General features: G+C 44.1%; 1 protein-coding gene across 1 annotated transcript in view; it reads right to left on the reverse strand.

Moving 5' to 3' along the window:
- Positions 1-12,868: 12,868 nt before the first annotated feature.
- The window catches only part of PODXL (podocalyxin like), a 9,433-nt gene continuing 5,397 nt past the window's right edge, over positions 12,869-16,904 (reverse strand). The window contains 4 exon segments of the mRNA XM_027775880.1: positions 12,869-15,325; positions 16,308-16,362; positions 16,364-16,461; positions 16,637-16,698. Coding sequence (XP_027631681.1) covers positions 15,128-15,325; positions 16,308-16,362; positions 16,364-16,461; positions 16,637-16,698 — 413 coding nt within the window. The 3' untranslated portion in view covers positions 12,869-15,127.

Consider the following 16,904-nt stretch of genomic DNA (forward strand, 5'->3'; position numbering starts at 1 on the left):
TTTTTTTTTTTTTTGAGAGGTTTTCACTATAGGGCGCGTGCATTCACCAGACAGACAGAGAGAGACATAGAGACAGCAAGAAATCACCCCCCCGGGGGGGATGGTCATGCCGCAGTCCCTTCTCCTCCATTGTCCTCTTGGGATCTTGGACACACACGCACACGTGCCTGGCGTGAGTTTTAAGCCACCGGGTCCAGTGCATAAACCACAGTCGATTACATGGGAGTCCAGCGACATAGCCATTACGCTAACTGCTGGTTCCCGAAATTCCTGAATTTCTGTACCAAGTTTTGAATTCCTAAAATAGTCCTTGATCTGAGAGATCAAGAAAAAGTAGAAAAAGTTTATGGTTGCTGGAGGAGTATCATGGATATTCTGTATGGTAATAGTGGTAGATTAAATCTTTGGGCTTCTTAACTAAATATTTTTTGTTTTTCTCATTGGTCAAATAATGTTCTTTTATGGTTTTCCACTGACTTCTATGTCCCTGTATGCTTGCTTTAATGATGAGATGACTTGATGGTCTAAAACTTTTAGTCTAGGAGTGTATAAGTTGAAGCTAGATGTTTCCAGGTATTTGAAATAATGTTGAGCCAACTTGCTCAGCTGAATATTGTTGCCATTGTTGGTTGGGGGAGGCAGGGGCAGCGCTCATCCATGCAGTATATTGATTTCTTTGGTAAATGAGTTTTTTTATTTTTCTCATTAAATGCCATCTTTTAAAGATTTATTTTATTCTCTCTTTTTTTTTTTTTTAACAGAGGTTTTTGCTATAGGGCGCATGCGCTCGTCGGAAAGACAGAGACAGAAAGCAAGGAATCCCCCCCACCAGGGGGATGGCCACACTGCAATCCCTTCTCCATTCTCCTCTTGAGATCTTGGGCACACAACGCACATGCACCTGGTGTGAGTTGAAGCTACTGGGTCCAGGACTTGAACCATGGTCGACTACATGGGAGTTCAGCAACACAGCCTTTATGCCAACTGCTGGTCCCTATTCATTATCCTTTAAACCTCTAGTTCCTTCCATCTACCAAATACTATAAATGTGTTTCCATTTATTTTTCTTAGCTAATTTAACTTTATTCTTGATGTTTTTAAGTGCTGGACCTCCTTTTCCTTTGTTTTTATTTTAAAGAATTATTAAATTTTATTTATTTATTCATTCATTTATTTTAATTTGTCCAGAGAAATACACATACACAGAGAAAGAGAGAGAGAAAATAAGAAAGCAAGCCACCAGGTCCAGGACTCAAAATGTGGTCAGCCATATGAGAGTGTCCAGTGCCTTAAGCACCACACCACCTGCTGGTCCCCTGGACCTCCTTTTTCTGTGGCATTGCTTAGGAGCACAAGGGCTGCTTGGGGAAACAAACAAACAACAAAGGGCAAAATCTTTCTGAGGCAAACATGCTCTATTATACTTATCTGTGACAAGAGAATGTAGAATTTAAAATTGTATATTATTAAGAAATAACATTCATGTATTACTATAAAAATACTTGAGTCATTTTCATTTGGGGATAATAATAATGGCTGTGGCAGCTTTAGTTAGAGGATCCTGTGTTGGCTTTTCCTGGCACTCAGAAGTACTGACGGAACTGTTGGTAAAGTACCAGGTTCATAGAGCTCATGGGGTCCAGCATACCACCGGAATTTCCACTTGCCCTGTCTTCTTTTCATTGTATATCATTTTTTAGCCTTTTTTGTTGTTACCATTCCCACTGTTTATGAGTAACATTGATTTTCTGAAGTTGGAATTTATATTAAGTTGACTTTCAATTTCAGATATAAGTGAATACTAGGAATAGTTTTGACTGCCTTTTTATTTTTTAATAAAGTAGCCTTATAAATGTCTCTTCTCAAGAATGTGAATTTAGCTACAATTCCAAATGACTAGATCTTACTCCCAGTCATAGCCAGTGATACAGTCACCTGATAGTGTTTCCTGAAGCCCTTAACTTGAGTCATTAAAAGTTAGTCAATTTGATTTTCAAGTGATGCAGGGAGAAAAATGCCCTTGTGGGAAAAGCTGTCACTGTCTGTCTTCCTTCAAGTAGAACTCTACTTTATAGTTACACATCTTGAACTGGATTCCAGTTCATAACTTAGAAATGCAAAAATCAAAGAGTGTTTTTAGTTTATCTTCGACATTACAGTCATTATTAGAAAGTAAAACTTGCTGGTATGTTATCATGTCCCCAAGCCCTGCCAGGCTTGCTAGATAAAGAATTTTATGTAAATGTGGTCAACTGCAGTCAGCAACAAAGAGAGGGTGAAATGTTTGGTTGGGAAGTAGACCAGTTGTAAAATACCACTTGTACTTATGAAGTGATAAGTCTTTTTATCTGCTGTTCAAACAGTCTCAATGGATTATTGCATACTGTCTGCAGTATGTATTTTGCCTATTAAAACATTTTGTCTTGGAAGTTTTGAACCTCAGGGACAGAGCTAGAGAAGGGAATGAATATTTTTTAGGGAAAGCACAGGAACTTGTTCATGGACTTGAAGATCCACAAATCTTTTAATAAATGAAAAGGAAAGCTTTTCAGTTCCAACTCTAAGATAATTGGTTGTTGGAAAAGTCTTAATGTATTTTTTCTGTTTTTCAAAGGTCATTTATTTATATAAAGAACAAAGATCAATCAGTGATACATTGTCCATTTTGTTCAATAACTTTCTGCCATCTTGCAGTGAGCTTCATAATTCCTCATTCATAGAAGAACCTGTATTTATCAGTGAGAAACTGAACAAGGTGCCGATTGACAGCCTCATCTTAATTGAATGTCATGCCATGCAAGGAGTTTTGTTTTGTTTTGTTTTGTTTTGTTTTGTTTTGTTGTTGAGAGGTTTTTGCCATAGGGCCCATGTGCTTGCCAGAAAGAGACAGAGGCAGTGAAAGTAAGAAATCATCTCCTGGGGAGGATGGCCAGGCCACAATCCCTTCTTCTCCATTCTCCTCCCATGATCTTGGGCACACAGGCACAGGCACCTGGCATGATTTTGAAGCCACCGGGTCTGGTAGGAGCTCAGTGTTGTAACCGCTATGCCATCTGCTGGTCCCATGCAGGGAATTTTGAAGAGAGTGAAACAAGTAGAAGTCTGATGGCATGAGTCAGGCGAGTATGGTGGGTGTGGCAACACATCCCAGCCAAGCTCCAGTAATTTTTCACGGGTGATCGGACTTGTGTAATGTCTCGCATTGTCCTGATGGAACACAACTCCTTTACAGTTAACGAGCTCTGGACATTTGAGTTCGTTCAGACTGTCCAATTGCGAACGGTACATGCTCAAATTTATTGATTGGTTCCTTGGTAGGAGTTCAACAAACATGACACCTTTAAAATTCCACCACACAGAGAGCATAACCTTCCTTTGATAAATGTCTGCTTCTGGAGTTATCTGAGGCGAATCATCACTTTGGGACATTGTTGTAAACAATCTACTTATCATCATCAGTTACCAGTGGCTTCAAAAGATCATTTTCCTCATGTTTAATGAGCATATCACAGATGTTTATATGTGCTGTGAAATTAACTTCTTGGGGAGCCCTAATATCAAGCTTCCTATGTATCCCGGCTTTTTTAGGTGGTTGTGAATGCTTGAATGATGGATGTTTAATGTTTCTGCAATCTCTTGTGTCATGTGACATGGTGACATGGTCGTCATCAACTTTGGACCTCCCTGACTGAGGAGTGTTGTTGAAATCCAAACCACCAACACAGGATTTCATTAACTATCATTGGCACTGACATTCTCTTGTAGAGCAGTGACGTGTGTACTTCCCTTATGGAAGTAAAACAGTAAAATAGGGCAAAAATGCAGTTTGGTCTTCTATCTTCAACTTGTAAAATCTCCAAAACTCAACCAAATCGTTTGGTTTTGAGAATGAAGCTAGCTATCAGCTGTCAGATGACATAGCAATAACATAGATGCAAATGACTTTAGTACTTCAACAAATGAACTAGTGCCATCTGTTGCAAAATGCATTATGCCTTTCCTGACAACCCAATATTAATGCAGTACTAGGAAGAAGACTATCAAAGGGGATATCAGAGTCCACGTTTTCAGAATATTCATTTTAGAAAGCAGCATTTCTCTTCTTTTCTCAAATAGCTGTTAGAGATTTTTAAACAGATAAGACAGTATAATGAGCTCAAGATCTTGAAGTAGGTGAGCAGTTTCTTAGATACAGCCAATTTTTAAATAAGATCCAGGGAGGAAAAAAACATTTTGACATTCAATCCTGGGGCTCCCCAAGGACTTGCTTGATTTATCAAGTTTAAACTCTTGCAGCATGACTGTGCACCAGCTGGGATGCTGGCATTCATTGCAATTCAGATATCTGGGCTGTCTGATACCAGCCCGAGGACATCATCACTCTTTAGTTTCATTCAGTACTTGATAAACGCCAAATTAATTGGCAGGAAGGAGAAACACTGTATGTGTGATACACTGAACAGTCCTGTGTGTGTGATTAAGGAATTGCTTAAGTAGGCCATTTCGAGCTTTATTTTTCTGTTACCCAGAAAGCCTTTGCTACAGTTTAGTTGGGATCATTTGGTTGGTATTTATTGTCTAGCCTTTTAAGAAAGGAAGGAAATAATTCATTTCATATATAGCCTACAATCCATACAGGATTGAGTTGATGTTAGTTTCCATGCTTTAAAATAAAAATTATACCTCATACCAAGGGTTGGTGTTTCTTCTGCTTTGCCAAGAATTGCATGAGTTCTGGGCTTAGCATTGAGTTTAATCATTTTGGTATTTTCTTGAGGTATCTCTACATCTGTAAAGAGAGAAATTATCTAGAAGGTATCTGGACAAAGTCCAGTTTCATTGCAGCTAGCAGAGCTTTGTAAATTCAGTTGCAGCAAAGGAGAGGATCTTCTTCGACCATCAGGGCCGGGTTATCACATGTTTACCCAGGACTTGTTTTAGCACGTTGCCTAGTATTGAATAGTCGCTCTACTGACCTTCTTGAGAAGAGTGGGGGGAAATGGGACAAAGATGTGTGGCTTTATATTTTCAATTCCCTACTTTAGAAGTCCTGGGGTACTTCTGCCTTTGTAAAGGCTTGACTTAATTTTACATATATAGGTTAGTTGTAAAGGCACTGAATACAAAATCGTAAGATTTATGAAAATAATTGTCAGCTCAACCCTAAATTTGAGAATAGGATATCAAAGTCCAGAAGATTAAACCTGAGTAGTCTTCTGTGGAGGAAGATATACATTTATTTGTAAATTATGTACTTCGTCTCCTTCTTGAGATTTTTATTTTTCTTTTTTCCCAAAGATTTTGGTGACAGACCAGTTATAAATGATTATCTGCTTCCATTGTGAGCTACCCATTTAGAAAAATAAAAGTGGACTTCCTTTCCTAAGCATTACATTTAACCTGGGAAAAAGATGCTGTGTTTGTGTTACTCTTTAAGCCAGCTTACTTTTTTGGCCTGTGTGAAATGTCTTTTGAAATGAATTAGATTAGATAGTATAGTACTAATTATCCTTTATGTATAGTCTTCAGCTCAGTTTAGAAGTTGCAAAATAATGTGACATTTTCTGTGGGTAGATTTTTTTGTGACTGTATATACGTTTTCTTTTTAAAGAGATTTCTACCCTTGCCACCACTCTAAAAGCTTTGTTCGGTGGCATCTTCAACCTCGGAAGGAGAGTACAGGACAGCTAAAATGAGGATCTCCTTCTCTTCTTTTGGTCTTGGGAACAGACTGTATTCGATTTTTCCAAAATGGACTATTGATAAGCAGCTTGGGGAAAGTGTTAGAATTTTTTAGAAGTCTGTGCTTTCATTTTTATTAATTAGAAGTACTGAGTGGCTGGAAATTAAGATCCTTTCCTATAGAAAGAGCTTCTCAAAACCAAAGTTGGAATACAAAATCAGGCTGAGAAGACACAGCTTCTTCCGTAGCCAGTGGAACCCATCTTTCCAGGCTGTTATTGATGCTGGGGGGAGCTCCGTCTCAGTGTGAGGACCACATTCCAGATCGGAAATAGCGTTAGAGCAACCAGCACATCTAAAAATTGGAAGATGCAAACTATCTTTGTGGAACTTAGAAATAATAACATTTATTGATTTATATGATGATGAAAATATGTTTATCTTAGAAAATTATTTAGTGTAACGAAGGAAAACTTAATAGATAAGATTCACCTAATTTTTTCTGACTTTGTCCCATTACCAAATGTGGTAAAGTCTAGAAGAAATTTAAAAAGCACGTGTATGGAAGGACTAAGCTGCAAGCATATGTTCCTTCCTGAACTATATTCCTTCAAGCATTGTCCTTTTGAAAGTAGTCTCAAAATAATTCACCTGATACATGTCACTAAGCCTGAATTTTGCATGAAATACTTTACCCAGATGCTATAGGGAGCTGCCTGGTGCCAGGACATTGGAAACCTCATCCCTAAGACTCATGTAATGATCTAAACCCTTTATGCACCATTACAGGCATAGGGAGTTCAGTCATACCCTGAGGAACCTTCTGCTTGTGATGGACTTTCTATATGGGCATAATTAAACCCACACTCAAAAAGGATGAGTACTTTTCAAAGACCAAAGGAAAAGCAGAGAAAAAAAAAAAAAAAAAAAGACAAAATGAACACAGATGTAAGGAGTGCCTGAAACAGTTCCTTACCATGCTTAAACAAATGTCTTTCATAAAATTATATTTCTCTGCCCACCAGTTAAGATTCAGAAGTTTTATACCTCAATGGTAGTGAGACTCCTTAGTGTGTAAGGGAGAACACTGTGACTCCCTTGGGTTATACTCTGAACCCTCTTCAGTGGCAATGTGGGGTTAGGACTATGTCCTACAAGTACCCAAATCAGAAATGGAAATCATGAGAGAACTTCAGAATGTTGGCGTGAGCTCTTTGGAGCTTTGAAACCGAAGGGCTTTGGGGTATCAGATCTCTTTTAACATCGTTAATTGTTATATCATTGTTCTGCAGTCTTCCCCATTGCCCTCATGATCCTCTCTGGTTTATCTTTTTTGTCCAGTTACTGTGGACTTTTAGGACTTTTTTCTTTAAGTACAAGTAAATTTTGGATCCCAGGTTTGGTAAATGTGTTAACACTACTTTGTGAATAAATGAGTGCTCTGCTAAACAATTGCAATTGTAGAATTCTGTTGTATGTAATGTACATATGGAGAAAGAATGTATTTTGTTCATTTTCTTAATAAAAAGTTATATATGGACACTACAAGCTTTCTTTCTTGTGTTTGCTTAAACTGCATTTTAGTTTACCTGTTCCTTCCATGAGACAAGAGACAGACACTCCCAACAAGGTCCCCAGACTATGAACCATCCACAGTCTTAGCTAGCCTATATGTGGCCTTGGGCCACGAACCCAGGACCTCTCCACATGGGCTCAGTTGTGTTACCACTGCAATACCATCTACCCTAAACCCTATTTTTCAAATTAAGCTTTTAAACGTTCACATACTGGGGCCAGCAGAGTGGCATGGTGGTTGGGGTACTAGATTTCCATATGGCTGACTACAATTCAGTTCCCAAACCTGACAGTTTGGTTGCTTTCTCTCTCTCTCTGTCTCTGGTGAGCATGTGTTCCCTATAGCAAATTAATAATAATCATTAATAAAATTAAATAAATAGTTCTTTTTAAATAATGAATGCTCACATTCTTTACTATTTTGTATTTTTCCCTCAAAAGAGTGAGTTTTATTCAGCCTTCCAAAGATGGGAAGTTATATACTGTAAAGGGCTTTTGGATGTTTTCCTTTGTGACAATGCTCAAAGTGCTGATCAAGCTCACGAGATTTCTGGGAGAAAAGTTTCCTTTTTTTTTTTTTTTTAAAGTTTCCATTTTTAAAGAAAACTGGTAAATTGTTTTAGGAAATGATGCTCTTCTGTTTGCTGTTACTGACCAGCCTTATTTTATCTGTTTTATAAATTTAAATTTGTATTTCCTGGGTTCTCAGTAAGGGGGGGGGGATACTAAATAGTTCAGGAACTAGAAGCAAAAACTGAACTGAGACAGAAAGTAGTGAAAAAGATAGTAAAAGGAGAGAACCTGGAGGAGTTGTAAAGTTTGGGGAAATTCTGGGTCGCTGTCCCCAAGGGGAAGGAAACTTTAAGGGCCAAATGTTGACAACAGTAAACTCAGAGATATGCTGGATAGAGATACTATATCATCAGGGCCGAGTTGTGTGAGGTCTCCAAATAGACTCCCAATAACAAGATCTTTCAGCTCTTTTTCTCTCATGTGGTTCAGATTTTCTTGACCTTGTGATCCTATCATCTGGACAGTTATCGGCTGATCTTATTCAAAATAGGGGTTACAGGTTGCTCAATTTACAAATAATTCATGCATTGCCCAGCTTTCATTTCTAAGGTGTGCTTTGAGTGTGGGCCATAAGGAACATTCTTTGTGTTCTCCAAACAGGAAGACTGTGATGTGCAGATAAGATAAAGAATTGGCCTGGTCTTAGTTCATCCTCCAGAGAATTAACTCAAAGATCAAAATGTGTGATACTGCCCTTGTTACATTTGTGGCTGTCCTTTGGTGCTCTGATGTCAAGTGAATGTGGAGCCCAAGAGATTAGAACTTGCTTTTTCAGGAGCATCTGTTGTCCAGGGAAGATAACCCAGTATCCAGTAGGGAAATGGCCGTGTGTGCCCACATGCATGCAGCCTGTCAGGAGTGACCACCAGAGTGTGCAGAAATGGAAAATTCTCCTTAAATTAAGGCAACATCCTTACTGCTAACCTTTCAGGTTCGGAAGGTAATGACTAGAAAGGCCAACTGATGGCTCTTAGACCCATGCTCACAAATTTAAATGCTAGTTGATGGGAGCCAGCAGGTGGTGTGGTGGTTAAAGTGCTGGACTACCACATGGCCGACTGTGGTTCAAGTCCCGTACTTAGTGGCTTACTTTGGCACTTTCCCTCTCCCTTTCTCTCTTTCACACTCTGATGAGCACACATGCCCTATAGCACACTGGAAAAAAAAAAAAAAGGTAAATAAAATTAAATAATTATTTAAAAACAAATACTAGTTTGTTTCTTGCTTTGGTGTGGCACCAAACTAGTATGTCACATCTTTGCCTTTTACATGTCTTGGAAGAAGAGGAAGAGTGGAGCCCATAGAGAAGGTATGGCAGCAGAGGGGATGGTTCACATCCTCCTGCCTTCCTCTGCAGCCTCTCTCATGACCATGGGGGACTTTTCTCCTGAGGCTCCCAGCTAGGAAAGGCAAAGGCGACAGTCAGAGCCTCACCAGAGACAGACTTACTACAGGGAAGAAAAGGTGTACTATGCTGTTAAGAATCCCCACATTGGAGATTAGGACACTTGGCAGCGTACACAGAACACGTTGGGCAGCTACTCTGGGCTGGAGGACTAGTAGCCCAGGAGTCAGGAATCCAGTTTTTGTTTCCCTGTTCACCAGTGACTTCTGTGTAGCGCTGGGCAGTAACTCTGGTGTGCGTCCTCCATCAGTTGAGTAAATATTGGCAGCAGATTCTGTTTAGAGTGCCATCGATTTCCTTCTTTAATCTATAAAATGCCAAGGTCTTTGGAAAATCTTAGGATTTATCACTAACGTTAATTATAGTTGCCAGTCCTATTCGTTACTTACTTTTTCCTCTTGGGGTACTGAAAAAATACATGGCTTGGGGGGCAGCTTGTAGGTTGAAGTTGTGAGTGACCAAGGGGCCTAACAAACTAACAATGACAACCCCCAGAGCACCTCTTGGTTGGCAGGGCAGGGGAGTGGGGGATCAGTGGCCTACTCAGGAAGACTGGAGTTTGGGTCTGATTCGCAGCCTGGGATAAAGTCTGAGTCACCCTCTTTAGTGGATGTGGAGCATTACCAGTGGGAGTTCATGGTGCTTAGACTCCTTTCTGTATCCTTGGCACACTCTTGAGGTTAACCTCAGAACCCCTGGCCCCACGCTGGCAGTCTACAGGGTGTAATTGCCTTCCAGAATTGCTGCATGAAAGGAAGGTCATACTGGGACCAGCAGTTGCGTAATAGCTATACTCCCATGTAGTTGACCGCGGTTCGAGTCCTGAACCCAGTGGTTTAAACTCACACTGGGCTTGTGTGCATGCGTGCCCAAGATTTCGACAAGAGAATGGAGAAGGGATTGCGGGGTGACCATCCCCCCAGGGGGTGATGTCTCACTTTCTGTCTCTATGTCTCACTCTGTCTTTCTGGTAAGCGCACATGCCCTATAGCAAAAACCTCTCAAAAAAAGAAAAAGAAAAGGAAAGTCATACTGTTAACAGTAGTTGCATTCCAGAAATATGTTTTGTTGTCCAAATCCAGGCATTGATGTAGTATTGAGAAAAGAATTTAGGACTAGAGAGAAAAGATGTGGGATCCAGGTCTTAAAGAGTTGGTTATCTGTGCACCTAATATCCCCCATCGAGTGGTGACAGTCCCTTTAATACTGGTGAACATGCTTTGTGAACTGTAAGTAGAAGAGATTATTATCTAGCATCCAGGATTGCAGATCGACTCTCCCCGACCATGTGTTTCCCTTCTGCACGTTGGGCACGATGACGCTGTCCCCTTCTGGTGAGGACACACATAGCTGTAGACATCACTGTCCTGGGTGCTCTCCCTGAACCGCCATCATCTTCACTGCATACCTGGAGAAGGGATAGGCTGGAGGCTCTGGGGGCAAATAACCAGGTCCTTTTACAGGCAGAAACAGGGCCAAAACAGAGCTGCCTTTTTTTTTTTTTATTTTTTTTATTGGTTTCATGTCTTCACCAATATTTTTATGCCTGATCTGGGTTCAGCAACCCCATGGGATCTTTGGTGGTAGTGATTCACAATTGTATCTGAGGCAGAAGTAGAGGGAAGGAAGAGAGCAACACATTTATAAAACAATGTCTTGGGAAATGAGGTCCTTATAGTTAAGGTCCCTAGGACAGCCTGAAGAAACTTAGAGAATGTCACTACCTTCAGGGTCCCCTTTCCCTTCCTCGCAGCTTCCCTCCTCTCTCCCACTCTCTGTGCCTGCGTAGTTCAGCAAGTATGACTTGGAGGTTGCTGCACTCATGGAGGGTTACCTGCTGTCCTCAGGTGCTTCGGTGATGAGCTGATGCACAAGTGACCAGGTTAAGTCAATCAGAGGAACATACTAGGGCTTGAACCAACTTACACAAAAGCACTTTAATTAACAGTATACAATTTTCCAAAATATACTTTTGTAAGAAAATGCAATAATTAACTATAGACTTTACAAACAAGTTTCTCGGTAAATTCCAGTGTACTTCAGACCCCTGTCCACTGAAACACATGCTCCCTAGGCTCCTGGGCAAACTAACATTCACTAATAAGAAAAAAGAACCACATGGAAAAGTCATTCCCTCCTTTCACTCTGTGTTGGGTTTGCAGTAGGACTGAAGGAACCAGCTAGTGACAATGACAGAAGCTACGCAGGTGCTTCACCCCTGCCCTCTCTGCCTTCCTCATCCTGTTCCCTCTGATCCTTCGTCCTAGTGGTAGAAATAAGTTCCATATGTAATAGCACATTCAAAATGCTTCCTGGCAGAAAGAGCTGTTCATCTCAGACCTGGATGACTAAGGAAGTGCAGAAGACCAGTGGGGTTCTTCTCTCTTCACGCTGGGGAAGATTAAGGAAGGGCTTCTGCCCCTTGTGTTGTCCTGGTGCCTGAAAGGGGCAGTATTTAACCACAGGTTCCTGAAGCAGCCCTAAACTATCTGTGGATGCAAGTGTTAAGCCTCTTTCCATCACTAGCCATCTGATGTTGGTCAAGTTACTTATCTTTCTGGGCTTTAGGTTCTTTTAATGTAGAAAAAGATGGGACTAGATCCCAAGTCTCTATCCCTGTGATGACTAGACTGTCACTTTCCAGTGCATTATCAATGCCAGTCCTTAATACAAAGAGGGCTAGGGCTTGAGGGCTGAAGGGTGGAATATCGTATTTTGAAACAAAAATGCCCAGTCTATAAGACAAATACTTTACCATCCACCTGTCTAGCATAGTCTTTCATTGTGTGTTTAAAATTAAAATAAAAACTTGCCATTTCTAGTAAGGCAGACATTTACATTCCTGTTTCAGAGGGAGAAAAGAGCTTAGCTGACATCCAAAGCAGTGCAGATTAACGTGGCTGTTGTATTTACATCATCAAAAATCTGTAGATATGATATGTATCAGTTTGAACTCGTCCTTCAAAGCTTCTCCAGTATATTGTCATAAAAGATAAAGCTCAGAGTGGTTTAAATAAACTTGTTGCTAGCTTTCCTTATTGACAGGTGAAAAATCTGGTGTGTAGACTAGATCAGACCTGTCTCATGTGCTTGATCCAATATTCTTTACCTTCTATGTGAGCACGGCTGCTCCCCCTCACTCCCCCCGATTACGTGGCTGCGTGCTTCCCACTGGGTTTCATCTCTTTGTCAGATCCATGATGTTTGTAGCTTGGGGAAACCACTGGACTTACAGTTTTTAGTTTGCCGCTGAAGTGGAGTTCGTAATCTCTCTTTGGTACAACTTGTTTAAGCGCTTAGTGCTCCTCTCACCTGTTCTCAGCCCCCGAACCTGAATTACCAGACAGCATTTAGAACCCAGTAAAGATACAGGAAGATGACCTTTACGGATGCGTGTGTCGTATGACCTCTTGACACAGATGTCCCAGTGGCAAAAGCGAGGCAAGGTATCAGATTCTGAAGTCCCACTAAGGGCCAGAGCAAGACAGTTCGGATACATAAAAAGGACCCTCTGACTCAGTCTAGAGCTCCTTCCGGGACAGGACATGGTCTTTCCTTTTGACCAGGCATGACCTTTACCCTCTGGTCCTTGCTAGTCATCATCTCTCTCCATGAGGCCTTGGGGTTGTAGTGTTGGATCAATCTGCAGAGGCCTATCTGCTGTCTCTGTCAAAATCCCTGGTTGGTGAGATGTGACCCAGAATCAGCAAAGGAGTAATCATCCAGTCTAGAGGCCATGACAGGAACCCATGGGGTGGAAGGAACCAAAGCTGGGCAAGACAGAAGCCAACAGATCTTGTTCCAATGTAACAAGATTTCTGCTCTTCTCCCCCAAACCAGCACTGTCCTCCATCCTGTCGAACCTCCAAGCCCCAGAGAGCCAGGGCAAATGTTTTGGGAGGCTTGTTAGCCTGGCCACTCTTTGGAAATCCACTGGGGGCCAGTCAGCCCTCCATGAAGCTGTGGTCTTCCTTCTGCCCTAGGATACCAAGTGGTTACAGGCTCTAAAGAAGGAATCAGGCAGACGGGAAGGAGAGAGATCTGTGCCCTAGCTCCTCCCAGCCCCCACCCCTCAGTTCCTTGAACACAAGCTGTCCCAAAGCAGATAGCCTAGTTCATCGAAATGACCAGTCTGGACCTGCCCTTAGGACTCTGGAGTTGTGACTTGGCCCTAAAGAGACCATTTTCATTCCCCAAGCAGCTCTGCCCACCCTTCCTAGTTGGAACCAGGGAACTTGTGCCCAGTAACAAAGAGACCATGGCCACAGTACAGAATTCCATGCAGGACTCCCCCTTCTCAGAAGATCGGATTAAATCTCCCCCCGCCCAGTCCTCAGCAGCCTTGTATGTTGCAGTTCACTGCTAAGCCTATGAATGAAAACCAACACTGGGGAGTAGACATGGCTTTGTGGTTCCCTGAGATGCCACCAGAAACTGTAGGAGAGCTGTGGCAGCCCCACTAGACTACCGAAGAGGAACCAGCGAGGCCTAGCTCCATGCCAGGACAGTGAACAGTTACTGGAAATAGCCAGCCAGTCCCCAAGCTGCACCTTAAAATGTGCTGCACATCGTAGGCCTTGCTTTCCCTATGGCATGAAATGAGATTAGCTAACTGAAAAGTCTCCAATGATGAGTTCTGGCCTTTGGCAGTGGAGGGCCGGATTAAAAAAACAAATATGACAGCACTCTCAGCAACTTGCAAAGTCCCTGAGTTTCCTACAAAGTAGAGAGTAGAGCCTGTCTTTCCTGGCTAGCTGAACCGATTGTCTACTAAGACACATCTCTGCTGACTGGGGTTGCCAGGAAGGACCTGTCCTTCAGCTGCTGCTTTTTCACACTGGAGTTGCAGGGTGATTCCCTGGCTTCTTCTTCCCCCGTGTCAGCCGAGCAGTGAACCACACATAGGAACACTCTGCATTCTGTAGCTACTGCAGGTTCCCTGGTGGGAATGGAAGGCCAGGCCAAAGGACATGTGGGGGAGCCTCTTCCGGGAGTGCTGGGTGACGGGGCAGTGCTATCTTAACCTGCTGCTGTGAGGCAGCCATCCTGGGATGAAGTGCTTCCCCTGCTCTTCCCCTGTCCACCAACCCCTTGGGCAGACCTAGCTCACTGTAGGAGTTTTGCGTGGGTTAAGTCCCAACCTCATTAAGCAAATGCAGGGAAATGGAATCCCAAAGCAGGGGTTCAAGGTCACGCATGAATGGCCTATGCTAGTCCCAGGAGCCCTGGTGCAGACTGCAAATAAAAACTGAGTGAAAGGAGGGAGAAGAATAAAGGGGGCGGGAACACTGGCAGAGGCTGGATAGAAAATGTAGGACCTGTACTTTGGAGGAATTGATCCCACCGAGACAGGACCTGGCTCTGCTCTCCTGCCCAGCCCATCTACCGACTGGCGTTTCACTCCCTGCCCAGGGTAGCTCTGGAGAGGGTGTGAGCAAGCACCGCGGTGAGGCCTGGTGCAAATGAGCACTGCAGTGGGGAGGACGCCGTCTTCATCCTGTCACCTGGCTGTGGGACCTGGGGCAAGTCATTACCCTCTTCGGGCCTTGGAAACCTCACCTGTGAAATAGAGGCTTTCTGCTGGAGGGTCTCCAAGGCCCCTTACATGGCTCTTTCTTGACCCCTTTCCTCTCATCTTCCAGCAGCACTGAGCTCAGGCACTAGTGAATTATTTTACAAGAGGAATCTAGACAGAATGTGATTTGTTCAGCTCGAAAGGGGAAAAATTAAGGCCCTGGGGGAAGGTTGGGAGGGGGTAATGCTCAGAGTCCACTGTCCCTCCCTAGTCTTTCCCTCCTCAAAGAGGAAGGAGTTTTCCTCCCCGTCCAAATGGCACTTCCGGTGGTCAGTCCGGAGCTCTGTGGCGCTGTCGGAGGCCGCCAGCAGACCTGATTAGAGGTGTGTGTCCTCCTCCTCATCTAGGTCGTCCTTGGTCAGGTTGTCCAGAGGGACGATCCAGCTGTCCCCCAGCTCTCCATTTAGGCTGACCACCTTCTTCTCCTGCATCTCGGAAGAGGTCTCCATCACTTCCAGGGTTGGGTTGTCATGGTAACCATTCTCCACCGTCTGCAGCTCCTCTGTTAGTCGTTGCTAGAGTTGGGGTGATGGGCCAGGGAGAAGGTCATTTTGGAGGGCTACAAGCCTTAAGAGACACATGTGCCTCCTTCCCAGGAACCACAGTTTGGTGTAAATGAACACTTCTGGCTCACACATGAGAACTGGCTGCTCCCGGAGTCCATTCTGGCTACTGGTCTGCTTCAGGTTAGTCTGAGACAAAGACGCGCCCTCTACCCTCACATTCTCAGGTCACCTCACCTTGGCCCTGCAGCAAAGCTTTGAAGTCCATGGAGATGGACTTTGTGCTCCAGAGTTCTCTGAGCACTTTGCTCCAGGCCTTCCCTGGAACCTCCTCTCCAGGCACCAACCTCATCCCATCCGAATGAACTGGGCAGGGCTGAAAGTGACGCCCCTGCCCTGGGCTGAGCAACTCAGGTCCTCTCTAACCCTGGGCAAGATGAGTCTGACCGTCTATCTCAGACGGCGGCCCTCTGGCGACGCTGCTTTCTCTGTCTTGGTTTCAACACTCATGCTGAGCCAGATTCTCTTCCAACTGGGGTATGAGGGAGACAGGCCTGGGGACTTCTTTAAAATGCCCCATAGTGTGCGGCCAGGGTCGCAGATCACGGGTCTGGGTGGAACTGTCATGATGGGAACTCGGAAGGCAGTGCATGCCTAGGCCCATTTACATCAGTGACTCCTCAGAACAGCTCTGCAAGGTGGCTATTATCCCCACTCTGCAGGCGAGGACCCTGAAGCTCACAGCCATGACACAGTTGATTCAAGGTCACACGATCAGGGCAGAACTAGGGCCTTGCCTGTCTGACTCCCAAGCCCACCCACTTCCCTGTCGCCATGTGCCTCTTTCATGTCCCACTAAGCAAGCAGGAGTCTAGCGGGATGGTCCCTCCTGGCAGAGCAGCCCGTGGCCCACTCACATTCCTCTTTGCAATGATGAAGTTAGAGTCATCCCGTGAGCGGGACTGGCCCCCTTGCTCGAGGACAAAGGACTCACCTGGTCCTTCCTCTGGGAGAGGCGCTGGTGGCAGCAGCCCTAGAGGGGCGCAACATGCCATGCAGACGATAGTGATGATGAGGGGCATGCTGAAGCGGTCTTCGGCCTCTTCCGGTGGCCCCTGGTCCCCCAGCTGCATGTCGCTGACTCCCACCTGCCCAGGAAGGAGCAAGTTACGTGCAGAACACAGGTCTCCGAACACCCATTCTGCTTGGGGTCTGCAGTTCCCTTTCAGCTTACTCCCTCCCAACGTATAGGCCAGAGGCTTCCTCCACACTGACAGAGGCTCCTGGCTGCCTCTTCCCCAGCGCATGGAGGAGCCCACTCACCTCTTGCAGGTCATCCCACTTGTCCTTCAGGAGTTCAAACACATCCTTGGGAAGGAGGTTTGCTGTGGGGGAACAGGGGACAAAGGCGGCCTCAGTGGTCTAGCTCAGAGTGATGTGGTGGTGAGGGGTGGAGATGGAACCCCAGGCGGAGGGGTGGGTCTCAGTCTGCAGAGTGGGGGGTTTTCCTGGTAGGGCCATGGAGGGAGTGTGGCCTGGCAATTCTTAGGGACTGCACCACCCTGACCCATGTCCAGGGTGACTGCTGAAC

Source organism: Tupaia chinensis, unplaced genomic scaffold (genome assembly GCF_000334495.1).
Source record: "Tupaia chinensis unplaced genomic scaffold, TupChi_1.0 Scaffold000610_1, whole genome shotgun sequence".
NCBI lineage: Eukaryota > Metazoa > Chordata > Mammalia > Scandentia > Tupaiidae > Tupaia > Tupaia belangeri.